General features: G+C 38.7%; 1 protein-coding gene across 1 annotated transcript in view; it reads left to right on the forward strand.

Moving 5' to 3' along the window:
* The window catches only part of LOC117352633 (interleukin-6 receptor subunit beta-like), a 99,370-nt gene that overhangs the window by 53,668 nt on the left and 33,417 nt on the right, over positions 1-12,285 (forward strand). Inside the window, exon 11 of the mRNA XM_033929207.1 lies at positions 5,803-5,964. Coding sequence (XP_033785098.1) covers positions 5,803-5,964 — 162 coding nt within the window. The remainder of the gene's footprint in view (positions 1-5,802; positions 5,965-12,285) is intronic.

Here is a 12,285-nt window from a genome sequence, read left to right on the forward strand (position 1 = left end):
ACCGAGAGACACCGGAATCATACTCCATAGGTATGAAATAAAAATATTTGAACTAAAAAAAAGAATATATCAAAGAAGGTTGCTTTGAAGTGTTTGTTTATGTAGTCACTGTAATCACTATAAAGGCACTATTAGCACACAGTAAGGTACCTATGATGGTGTGCGGCTGGAACCCAGTGGGTTTCTTCCTTTGGCTATAAGCAGTTGAGCAGATTCTTATAATCTGCTCCTTGAAGCTTAACACCTCACACTAAGGACCCCATATAATTTAAATACAGTGGTGTATCAAAGGCGGGGTGGGGTGTGTGGACCGCTCTGGGTGCCAGCCCTAGGAGGGGTGCACAGCCAGCTGGGTCCAGAACCTCCTGTGCTGCTCTAAATGGCACCTGCACCTCAGCGCGGCTGCCATATTTATTCTGAAGCAGAGTCAGCCTCACTGAAGTACAGGAAGGACCCGCGATGACTGCGTCTGCAAGCTCTGCTCTGGAAGACGTAAGTGATGTCGGAGGGGGGTGGACTGGCAGCCACAGTCATCGCGGGACCTTGCCTCAACTCCCTGCATCTGCTGGCCCACCCATTCTGACGTCACTAACGTCTTCTGGAGCAGAGGCAGCAGATGCAGTCATCGCGGGACCTTGCTGGTTTAGAGGGAGAGAGGAGCATAGAAGGGTAGTGGAGGGAGTGAAAGGGGGTCAGGGTGGTATGGAAGGGTGGAGGAGGAAGAGAAAGGGGGCAGATTCTGATGGAATTGGTGTGCAGGGAAAATGGAGAGAGACATAAGGGGGAAGGATACTGGATGGAATTGGGTTGGAGGGAATGAAAGGGGGCAGATGCTGATGGAATTGGTGTGCAGGGAAAGGGGAGAGAGACATAAGGGGGAAACATACTGGATGGAATTGGGTTGGAGGGAAAGAAAGGGGGCAGATGCTGATGGAATTGGTGTGCGGGGAAAGGATACTAGATGAAATTGGGTTGGAGGGAAAGAAAGGGGGCAGATGCTGATGGAAATGGGGGAAGGGAGAGGAGAGAGTGAAATGCCAGATTATGGGGGTGTGGGAGAGGGAAGGGAAGAAGAGAAGAGAGATGCCAGACCATTGGAGGAGGTAAGGGAAGAAGATGGATGCGAGATGGAAGGGGGAGGCATAAAGTTTCTGGAAGGGGAATACAAGGAGAGAAGATGCTATATAGAAGGGGCAGAGAGAGGGTAGACAGAGGATGAAAAGAAGAGAGTGACAAGAAGATGAGGAAAGCAGAAACCAAAGAAGACAAGGTAGAAAAAAATTTTATTTATTTTTTTTGCTTTAGGGGAGATGCATCGCTGTTTCTGTGGTGTTGCATTGTATGCAGAGTCCAGCTTCTTGGTGGTTCAATTTCTTTGTCTACTTATTTCTGTTTTATCCCCCCTTTTACAAAACTGTAGAGCGTTTTTTAGCGCCGGCCATGTTGGTAACAACTCTGATGTTCAGAATTCTATGAGCGTCTGAGCTGTTACCACTGTGGCTAAAAACCACACTACAGTTTTGTAAAAGGGGAGGAGTTAGTTTGAGATTACATATTCCATACTAAGCAAAGGTGTTTTCTGTGTTCTGTGTGTTTGAAAAAAATGGTTTTCTTTTTTTTTTTTTTTTTTAATTCTTTATTCATTTTCAAATTTACAATAAGTGTAACAATATATCCAAACAAATTAACAATAAATATAACACTTAATAATCATCAATGGTACAAATAATATGCTCTTATCTCCCACCCTTCCCACCCTTTCTTTTCATATAATCAATACCTTATACAATATGTAACAATAAATTTACCCTCCCCTACCCCCCTCACAATCAAACTTGTAAATTTAAGGGAAAAAAAATAAAATAAAATGTCATCTAATCGGTACAATACTTTGTAAATGGCTCCCACACATCCTGAAATTTCCTGAAAAAACCGCGCTGTATTGCAATAAATCTTTCCATTTTATAAACATGACATAAGGAATTCCACCAGAAATTATAATTTAATCTACTCCAATTTTTCCAATTATATGTAATTTGTTGAATGGCAACCCCAGTCATTATAAGTAATAATTTGTTGTTTGTAGAAATCTGACTTTTTGCTCTCATTGCCATACCAAATAGCACAGTATCATGTGATAATGCCACTGGGTTGTCTAATAAACAATTAATTTGGTCCCAAATTGATTTCCAGAAATTCATAATAAATGGACAATAGAATAATAAATGATCTAAAGTCCCTGCTTCGAGATGACAGTGCCAACATTTATTAGACTTAGAGCTATCCAATTTTTGTAATCGAACAGGGGTCCATAATGCTCTATGTAACAGAAAAAAACAAGTTTGTCTCATAGATGCCGACACTGTACATCTCATCCTCCAAGTCCAAATTCATGGCCATTGAGATGCAATACTCCAAATGTCTCTCAGACCAGTGTTTAGTTTCTTTTTAATAAATCCAGTCAGCAATTTATACCACTGGGTGGCCTGGTGACCAAGAAGTCCGCCTGAAAGCATAAGAACTCCATACTAAAATGATTACTAAGGTTTTTCCATTCAGGGAACCCCACCTGAATGGCCTGCTTCAGTTGCAACCATCTAAAATATTCTGATTTACTAAGACCATATTTATGTTGCAACTGTGAAAATTCAAACATTTTACCATTAGAGATAACATCATCTAATAAACGTATTCCTGCTATCATCCAATGCTTCCAGGCGAGCCTTTCTCCGCCAATTTGAATCTTGGAGTTCAGCCATATAGATTGATTTGTAGATTTGTGAATTGGAATTGTTGTTAAATTACTTACATAACACAATGTTTTCCATGTATCAGCTAATATTCTGTTATCTTTACTGTAACTAGGCATTTTGATACTGAGCACATGACAAAGGCGCAAAGGAGACATGAGTTGCCATTCAAGCCACAACCAATCTGGGAGTTTTTCCATAAGCTCTGGGAGGACCCAATACATATACAGATAAAGTATAAACTAATTTGTTTCATTTATAAGAGGAGGGGCCTCAGATCCCCGTGTGCTGCCAGCAATCTGCTTATCAGCTGCACTAATCTCTAGCTATGAATGTTCCATTCAATTTGTAGAATCTTCTAATTCATTGTAAACTGCATTGAATCTTTCTAATTCATTGTAATTCATTCTAATTCATAGAATCTTTCTAATTCATTGTAAACCGCATAGAACTTCACGGTCCTGCGGTATATAAACTGTTATTATTATTATTATTATTAGAAAGGGAAACAACCTCATCGGCCTACCTCTTATAAAAGAAACAAATTAGTTTATATTTTATCTGATTTAGAGATTGGGTTAGTGTATTGAGCACTGACCACTGATTCATATTCTAACAGACAGAGTGTTTTTCACAGGGAGTTATTATATTTTGATGTAGTTTGTTCTCTCTGGTTCCTACATAACATATATTGATTTATAGGACCCAATACATACCCTGGCGCAAAATATAGGCTTGATGATACCTATAAAAATTGGGAAAATTTACCCCTCCCTCTGAAATTGGCCTTTCTAAAGATACCAAGGCTCTGGTAGTTTTACCCAGCCAAATAAATTTTATGAGAATACTATTTAATTTTTTATAAAAGGACCCTTGAAAATAAACCGGCAACATACCCATCTGATAACAAACCACAGGCAAGATCATCTTCTTAATAGTTTGGACTCTCCCCCACCATGAAAGATGTAAAGGATTCCATTGCTCACACATTTCTGTGACCTTCTGTAATAACGATTTTTCATTTATTTTTATTGTTTCTTCCATTGTATTTTTAATCCAAATGCCTAAATATTTTATTCCATCTTCCCTCCATAGAAAGGGAAATGAATCAAACAAACCTTTTGTACAATGGACATTGAGTGGAAGAATTTCTGTTTTACTCCAATTTATCTTGTAACCTGAAAATTTTCCAAATTTCTCAATCATTTTAAGTAAGCAAGGAATGGTTGTCTCAGGATTTCTCAAATAGAACAATATATCATCTGCGTAAGCCGAGACCTTATATTCCCGATCTCTACGAGGAATACCCTGAATCTCATCTGCTTGCTGAATAGCTAGTAACAGGGGTTCCAAAACAATATCAAAAAGCAGAGGAGATAAAGGCCAGCCTTATCTAACCCCCCTCTGCAACCTAAAGCCATCTGAGAAATTATTATTAATATACAATTTAGCAACAGGGGAGCTATTCAATGTTTGAATCATTTGTATAAATCCTGAACCAATACCAAACCATTCCAACGCTTGATACATGAAGGTCCATTCAACACGATCAAAGGCCTTCTCTGCATCAAGGGATATAGAAAAAGCCGGATCATTTAAAGCTTTTGATAAATTCAACATATGCAAGGCAAGCCTAGTGTTATTAGAAGAATGTCTTTGAGCAACGAATCCAGTTTGGTGCATTCCAATAATAAAAGGGAGAGCTTTACCCAAACGTATTACTAAAGTTTTAGCTAAAAGTTTTCCATCAACATTAATTAAAGAAATAGGCTTGTAATTTGAAACCAGAGTGGGATCTTTATTTGGCTTTGGCAAGACTATAGTTAATGATTCTGCCATGGTACCTGTAATACAACCATTAGTTAGTTGATTCTGATATAAATTTAGTAAATATGGTAATAGTGTAATTTGGAATGATTTATAAAACTCTACTATAAAACCATCTCCACCTGGAGCGGATCCAACTCTAAGGGACTTCAATGCTGCTTGCAATTCTTTAATTGATATTGGCTTTTCTAAACTTTCTTTTATATGCTCAGGAACTTTCGGCCCCTTGATTAAATTTAAAAATTCCAATCCATCTTTTTCTTTATCTAAATAAGGCTCAGAAGAATACAAATCTTTATAAAATTGTAAAAATTGTTTTAAAATAGAATCAATTTGTATACAAGAATTTCCTTTTTCATCTTTTATCGCCACTACATTTGTTTTTCGTTTTTTTTGTTTTTAAATAATTTGCCAGTAATCTTCCTGCCTTATTTGAATTTGCATAATACAATGCTTGTTGAGAAAATAAATCTTTCCTTATCATTGTAGAAGAAATCTCATTATATTTCCCTTTAGCTTTCAAAAGATCTTGTAAAATAGAATATTCCCATTTATCCTTTAATTTTGATTCCAATATCTTAATTTCTTGTTCTAACCTAGAAAATTGATATTTAATTTGTTTTTTTTAGTATACGCCGAAAAAGAAATAATTTGGCCTCTTATGGTTGCCTTAAAAGCATCCCATAAAGTCTCCACTGAGATATCTTCCGTATTATTTATTTGAAAATAATCATTTATTTTTAACTGAATTTTCTCAATAAAATAAGACATGGTTTTCTGTTAGGATTGACTGTGCAGGATTGATCTGTACTAGTCTGGCTTGTTTAGTTTTACTATGGTATATTGATGTTGTACTGCTCACTGTAGTATGTAAAATGCTGATGCTGCCTTTTCTAGGTACACTCTTGCGTGACGTGTGGATTATTACTAAAAATCATGTTTTTCATACAGATGGGAGGGGGGAGTGTCAAAAAAATGATGGGCCCCGGGTGTCACATATGCTAGGTACACCACTGTTTAAATATTTAAACATTTAATATTTAACCTTCTTTGATATATTTGAGTTTTCTCTGCTTCTATTCTGTGTCCCTTTAAGCACCAGTTTTGTAGCTTTTGTAAGAAATTTTTTTGCTTACATTGGGGTGATTTTGTATTATCAAGTATGTTGACAATGTCTATCTTTATTTTACTGTTGTGCAATAACACCATTATTTACTTTTTCCAGAGCAATTAAAACAAATCAATGCCACAGTTCAAGAGAAAAATATTTTTCTCACCTGGAGCCCCCTTTTTCGTCGCCCCTGCTTTGTGATTGAGTGGGGTACTAGTTCATTAGATATGAATTTGATGGCAGTCGAGGAAAAAAGGACCAATTATACTTTAGAAGGTAACTTTCATCTGCCCTCTTCCAGGAAAGACCTGATTATTTTAACTCTTTATGTTGATTTGCTGGGATGCTTTTCAGTTGCTATGAAATGTTAAAAGTGCTTCTTGCTTTGATTGGCTAACTTAAATCGAAATGTAACTAGACTGGTGTGTGGACACATCATTTACGTCACTGGTTCAGATCTAATCCAAGTCAGAAATAAAGGAATTCATTATTTTCAAATGACCATTAAATAGCATTACATAGCATCATTAAATAGCCATTTAAATAGCCGAAAGTTTATATCAAGTTTCAAGTTTATTAAATTGTTTGATTAAACGCTTTTCCAATTTCAAAGCGTTTTACATAAAATAAAACAGAATTTAAAATGGACTCACTTATACATAATATTCTACTAAACGAACAAGGGTTACATCCTTTAGACAAGAAGAAAACTGGAAACAATGGGAAAGCGGGGAAGAAATACAATATTTGTTAAAAAGGTACATAAAAGGGAAACAAATAAGGGAAATAAAGGGAAAGAATAAGAGATCAAGAAAGGTCGTAAGAATGAGTGTTTATAGTCAATATTTAAGGGAAAAGAAATTAACTGATAATATTGTAAAAGTAAACTGTCAGTCAAAGGCTTCTTTAAAAAGAAGACACTTTAAGTTCTTTTTAAATATTTGCAAATCTTGTTCTAATCTTAAGTACAAAGGGAGAGAGTTCCATAACATAGGTGCAGTAACGGAGAAAATTGAAGCACGGCGGGTTCCGATAACTTTTAAAGAGGGAACATTTAAAGTAGATTGTGAAGCTGATCTGAGAACTCTGGACGAACTATATGGAATCAGGAGCCTATCTATAAAAGCAGGAGTATTGGTTTTTAATGTCTTAAAGACTAAGAGAGCTATTTTGTAAGTAATCCTGTAAGATATAGGCAACCAGTGAGCATTTTGTAATAAGGGAGTGACATGATCAAACTTTTTTGAGCCTGAAATAATCTTTATTGCAGTATTTTGAATGAGTTGAAGACGTCTTATATCCTTTTGGTAAGCCCCTTTTAATAAAGAGTTACAGTAATCTAATTTTGAGATTACTAAGGAATGAATTAATGTATTAAGAGAGAATGAATCAAGAAGGGGAGCAAGCGTAACTGACAGTATTTAGGTAGTAAGGGCCTAAAGTTGGGCACTCAAATACTGACTAGTATTCTATAATGGTTTCTGTGCCCAACTTCACAGTTGCAGAATACTTACATAGCACTCAATTTTTTTGCACCAAAGAACTGGCACCTTTTATTGAATCTATCCCTTAGTCTTTAATCCTCCATGATCTGTTAACATTGAGCTACCTACAAGAGCATTATTTATTTATTCAATTTTTTTTAGCCTGTCCTCCCAAAGTAGCTCAGAACAGGTTACAAATCAGTTACTCAGGCATTTTTCCCTATCTGTCCCATTGGGCTCACAATCTATCTAATGTACCTGGGGCACTGGAGGATTAAGTGACCACCTTTTTGAAGGTGCGGTCTTCAAAATTGCACACAATATTCCAGCTGGGGCCTCACCAGAAACTTACACAACGGCATTATCACCTTCCTTTTCCTACTACAAGGAGCAGCATGGGGTTTGAACTCACAAGCTCATGGTGCTGAGGCTGTAGCTCTAACCACTATGCCAGTTCCTGATACCAACCACCCACACAGGCCATCTAGACAGTCACTGTACTCATATAACTGCTGTTAAAGTGTCCTGGTTTGCCAGGTGCAGACCTCAGAACGAGATGTGGTGGGTAGAGAGACGATTTTCCTACTGCAGGAACCCCTTAGATCTTCCACTAAATACATGTTGCTCCTCTAATCAGTAATGCAAAGAAAGAAGAATAAATCCTACAGATAATATTGAAGGAAAAAATGCAGAACTAATCAACAGAGAGTGCAAATGTCCTAACATAACAAAAATGACATAGCATAACTGTGATTTGGCAGAAAATACCTACATCAGGGATAAAGAAATTATTCTATAGCTGTCAACTTGTTAAACTAAAATTGTCCAGAAACTCAAATGGTGTCCAAATTGTTCCAAACATTTATCACTGCCTAAGATGGGTGGCATCACTCACACAGAAATAGCAATAGTGCCATCTTTTGAATAAATTGCTCTGACATTTATACCACCTTTTGGCTGGTTCCACTCTAATCAGGTTATACTGAGGTTGATATTCAAAACAGTCATGTAGTTGGAGGCTATCTCTCCAAGAAGGGTATGGGATTTGGGGCATAAGAACATAAGAATAGTCCATCTAGCCCAGTATCCTGCAGGTAAGGTTAGTCTCAGTTAGGGCACTGGTCTTTGACCTAAGGGCCGCTGTGTGAGTGGACTGCTGGGCACAATGGGCCACTGGTCTGACCCAGCAGTGGTAATTCTTATGTTCTTATGTTCAGAGGCTAATCCCAGTCACAAGTATCTGGCAAAATCTCAAAATAGCAGCAGCAGCATTCCATGCCATCAATTCACGGCAACAATTGATATGGTGATTTTCAATAATAATAATAATAACAGTTTATATACCGCAGGACCGTGAAGTTCTATGCGGTTTACAATGATTAGAAATGTTACAGATTGGGTGAATAAACAAAGTACAGATTTAGCGACAGGTGGTTCTTGCACTCGGTTGTTAAGGACTAAGATTGAATAGGTTGGTTTCCTAAGTATTTCAGGAATAGATGTGTTTTCAGGCGTTTCCTGAATTCTCCATAGGTAGTAGGCACAAGCAATTGTTCAAGATCATAATGCTGCTTGATGTGCTAGAAGATGTTGACGATGACTTTTAAATTTACAACCTCTAACCGGTGGAGAAACGAAGTTCAGGTGTGAGCTTCGCTTGTGTCTGTTGGTTGAGAAAAAGAAAAGGTCTGTTATGTATTTAGGGGTTAAGCCATAAAGTACCTTAAAGCAAAAACAACCAAACTGAATTTCACACGTGCCTCCATCGGTAGCCAGTGTAAAAGTCGATAGGAAGGTGTCACATGATCAAACTTCTTTAGTCCACAAAGTAGTCTAACCGCTGTATTTTGAGCTAGTTGCAATCGCCGCATGTACTTCTGGGGGAGTGCCAAGTAGGCGATGTTACAATAGTCGAGTTGACTCAGAATAAGGGATTGCACTAAACATACTCGTATAATCAACATGCAGCTGGCCTGCACAAATAGCATATATATCTTGAAACATCCAGCTTAGTTGTTTCAAGTTACACACGGATATTCAGTAGCATACGTAAATGGATAGTGTCAATGAATGTACATATGATATTTATTTGGATTTATTGAACACCTATATGAAGAGATTCACCCAAGGTGGTATGAAAACATCTAAGTTAGAGGTTTCAAATTATATGATCTTATGATATATTGACCTTCAGAGTGGTAAGGAATGGGTAAAATCTGTTTTTAAGAGCACCTGCTAGGAATGAGGCCCATATTTTAAAAAGCTCAGTTTCTCTGTAACTTCCTCTCCCCCACCCCCATACACTTCTAGACCAATGCATGAGATTAATCTGCATATGCCTGGAGACCAACTGGATGCAAATCTATCTCATAAATATTCGTTCTAGTAATCCTGAAAACCCAAGTGATTAGGGGCTCCTTTTACTAAGGTGCACTAGTGTTTTTAGCTTAGCGCTAGCGTTTTTAGCGCTACGCGGCTAGAACTAATTCCAGTTCTATGCTGGCATTAGCGTCCAGCGTACGCGACATTGTAGCGCACGCTATCCGCACGTTAATGACCTAACGCAGCTTAGTAAAAGGAGCTCTAGGTTTGCCTCCAGGAAAGGGTTGAGAAGTAATGCTCTATACAACCGACAAGGGAGCGCAGCTCGATACCATAGCTTAGTCCTGACTCGCCTTTTTAAACCCTAGCATGGATTGTCCAACAGCAGGAAGGATATACCTTCAGAACCTAAGGTGCATGTCTAGTAAAGTAATCAGAAAGATGCTTCAAATATCTGGTGGTGTTTTCAGAATGATATCTTTGCTGGATATCAGACTTAGGTAAAAATTCCAAAGAGCAGAGTGGTAGATGGGCACAGGGGGCCTGCTTATATAAGAGAAAGTTCATCAGTTGATAAATTTAAAAGTAGCTTGAAGGCCTTTCTTTTTAAAGACACATTTGGAGTATAATAGTCCTTTTAAGGACTGTAATGGAACTTCGCTCCTTGCTTTTCTTATTCATTTTAATCTTTTCTACAAAGTGCTAGATTATTTATTTTTTGTTCCCTCCCTTTTGTTTTGATCCTTCTCCCTCTCTTTTTCATTACACAAATGTATTCTACCCTTTTTCATTTTGTTTCGGTAAGTTAATGTTCGTCTATGTGTTTGACTGTTTTAATAATTATAATTTGTTTTTAATGTATGCCTTTCTACTCTTTGTTTTTATATATTATGTAAAACTGCTTTGAATTTTGATAAGGTGGTATATCAAATTTTTAAATAAACCTAGCGAAATAACACCTAGTGAAATAACACCTACCACATGTCATTCACAGTTAGGCGCCCTTTATAGAACCACGCCCAGCAGCAGCTAAATCAACTTATTCACTGGTAGGTGTCTACAATTTAGGCATCAGTATATTAGGCCAGGGTTTTCTTGGCCTAATATACTGGTGCCTGAGGTTTACGTATACTAGTGCCGAACGCAATCCATACTCAAATCCTGCCTTTAACCATGCCTACTTTTTGGGTAGACACTGCTAGGCATCAGTATGCACCTTGGTGTAGATGCCTACATGGCGCCTACCAATGTAGGCTTCTACCAGAAAATTAATTTTTTGCTAATTGTTTTTTAATCTGTTTTTAATGACACTGTCAATTATCAGTGCCAATTAAACAATTAAAAAAATTAAGTTAGGCACCTACATCAGAAGGTGTCCCGATCTAGGTGCCTACCAGTAGGCATCATTTATAGAATCAAGGTCAGCAGTGGGCCTATATATAACTTTAAATGGATAAATTGTAAACTGCTTGGATCCTTTGCTGGCTATTATGCAGTATATAAAATTTTTAATAAACATAATAAAAAAAAACATAAATTATCCATCTAAAGTTATATGTATATTCAGTAGCAGTAAAGTTATACCTGCCACTCTCTACATCCCACCCTAAATCCTCCACCAAATGAAGCACATAAATTCTGGCCATTTAACATAGCGCATGGTCAAAATATACAATGAAACATTGATTTGCGAGTAACCCAGTGTGCGAGTGTTTTGCAAGACGAGCAAAACACAGCAAACTTTTGTCTCACAAACCGAGCATGTTCTGATACACGAGCACCTCCCCCCCGCTGCTCCATCACCCTCTCCCCCCACTCTAATAGGCATCGCACCCCCCGAACCGGCATCGCAACCCCCCCCCCCCCGCGAGAATCGCATCACACCCTGATGAAAGCAGCATCCGCCCTCCCTCCCTCACAAACATGCTCCTTACCCCATCTGCTGCTTGTGCGAGTGAAAGAATGCTCCCGCCTCTTGCCTGGGCTGGACCTTGAGCATCTGCACATGCTCAAGGCCTTTTGGATCTCATTCTCTCCGAAATCTCGTTCTCTCCGAGAGAACGAGAGCCAGAAAGCCTTGAGCATGCGCAGATACTCAAGGCCCAACCCAGGCAAGAGGCGGGAGCTTTCTTTCACTCGCACAAGCAGCAGATGGGGTAAAGAGCATGTTTGGGAGGGCGGGTGGATGCCGCTTCCACCGCGGGGGTGCGATGCGGTTCTCGTGGGGGGAGCGTTCGCGGGGGGGTTTGTGATGCCGGTTCAGGGGGGTGCGATGCTGATTAGAGCGGGGGGAGGGGGGGATGGAGCAGCGCCAGTAGCCTCAGGGGGGGAGGAGGAGGTAGAACGAATCAAAGCGAGTTTCCATTCATTCCTATGGGGAAACTCGCTTTGATATACGAGTAACTTGGTTTACGAGCATGCTTCTGGAACGAATTATGCTCGTAAACCAAGGTTCCACTGTATATGCAAATTTAAAATAAACTTATATGCAATTGACACCCTGTGCTGACTACATAAGTAGTTTTAAATATTTGCCCAAGAGGGTCCTGATCTTTCTCTATATTCTCTGTATACCCTCTAGGTCAGTGGTTCCCAACCCTGTCCTGGAGGACCACCAGGCCAATCGGGTTTTCAGGCTAGCCCTAATGAATATGCATGGAGCAGATTTGCATGCCTGTCATTTCCATTATATGCAAATCTCTCTCATCTCCAGACTCTTTTCTGTGACTTCCAGAATTTCCAGAAGTTTCTCTCAGGTGTTTAGCCAATCCTCTAGATCAGTGTTCTTCAA

This window comes from Geotrypetes seraphini, chromosome 1 (genome assembly GCF_902459505.1).
Source record: "Geotrypetes seraphini chromosome 1, aGeoSer1.1, whole genome shotgun sequence".
NCBI lineage: Eukaryota > Metazoa > Chordata > Amphibia > Gymnophiona > Dermophiidae > Geotrypetes > Geotrypetes seraphini.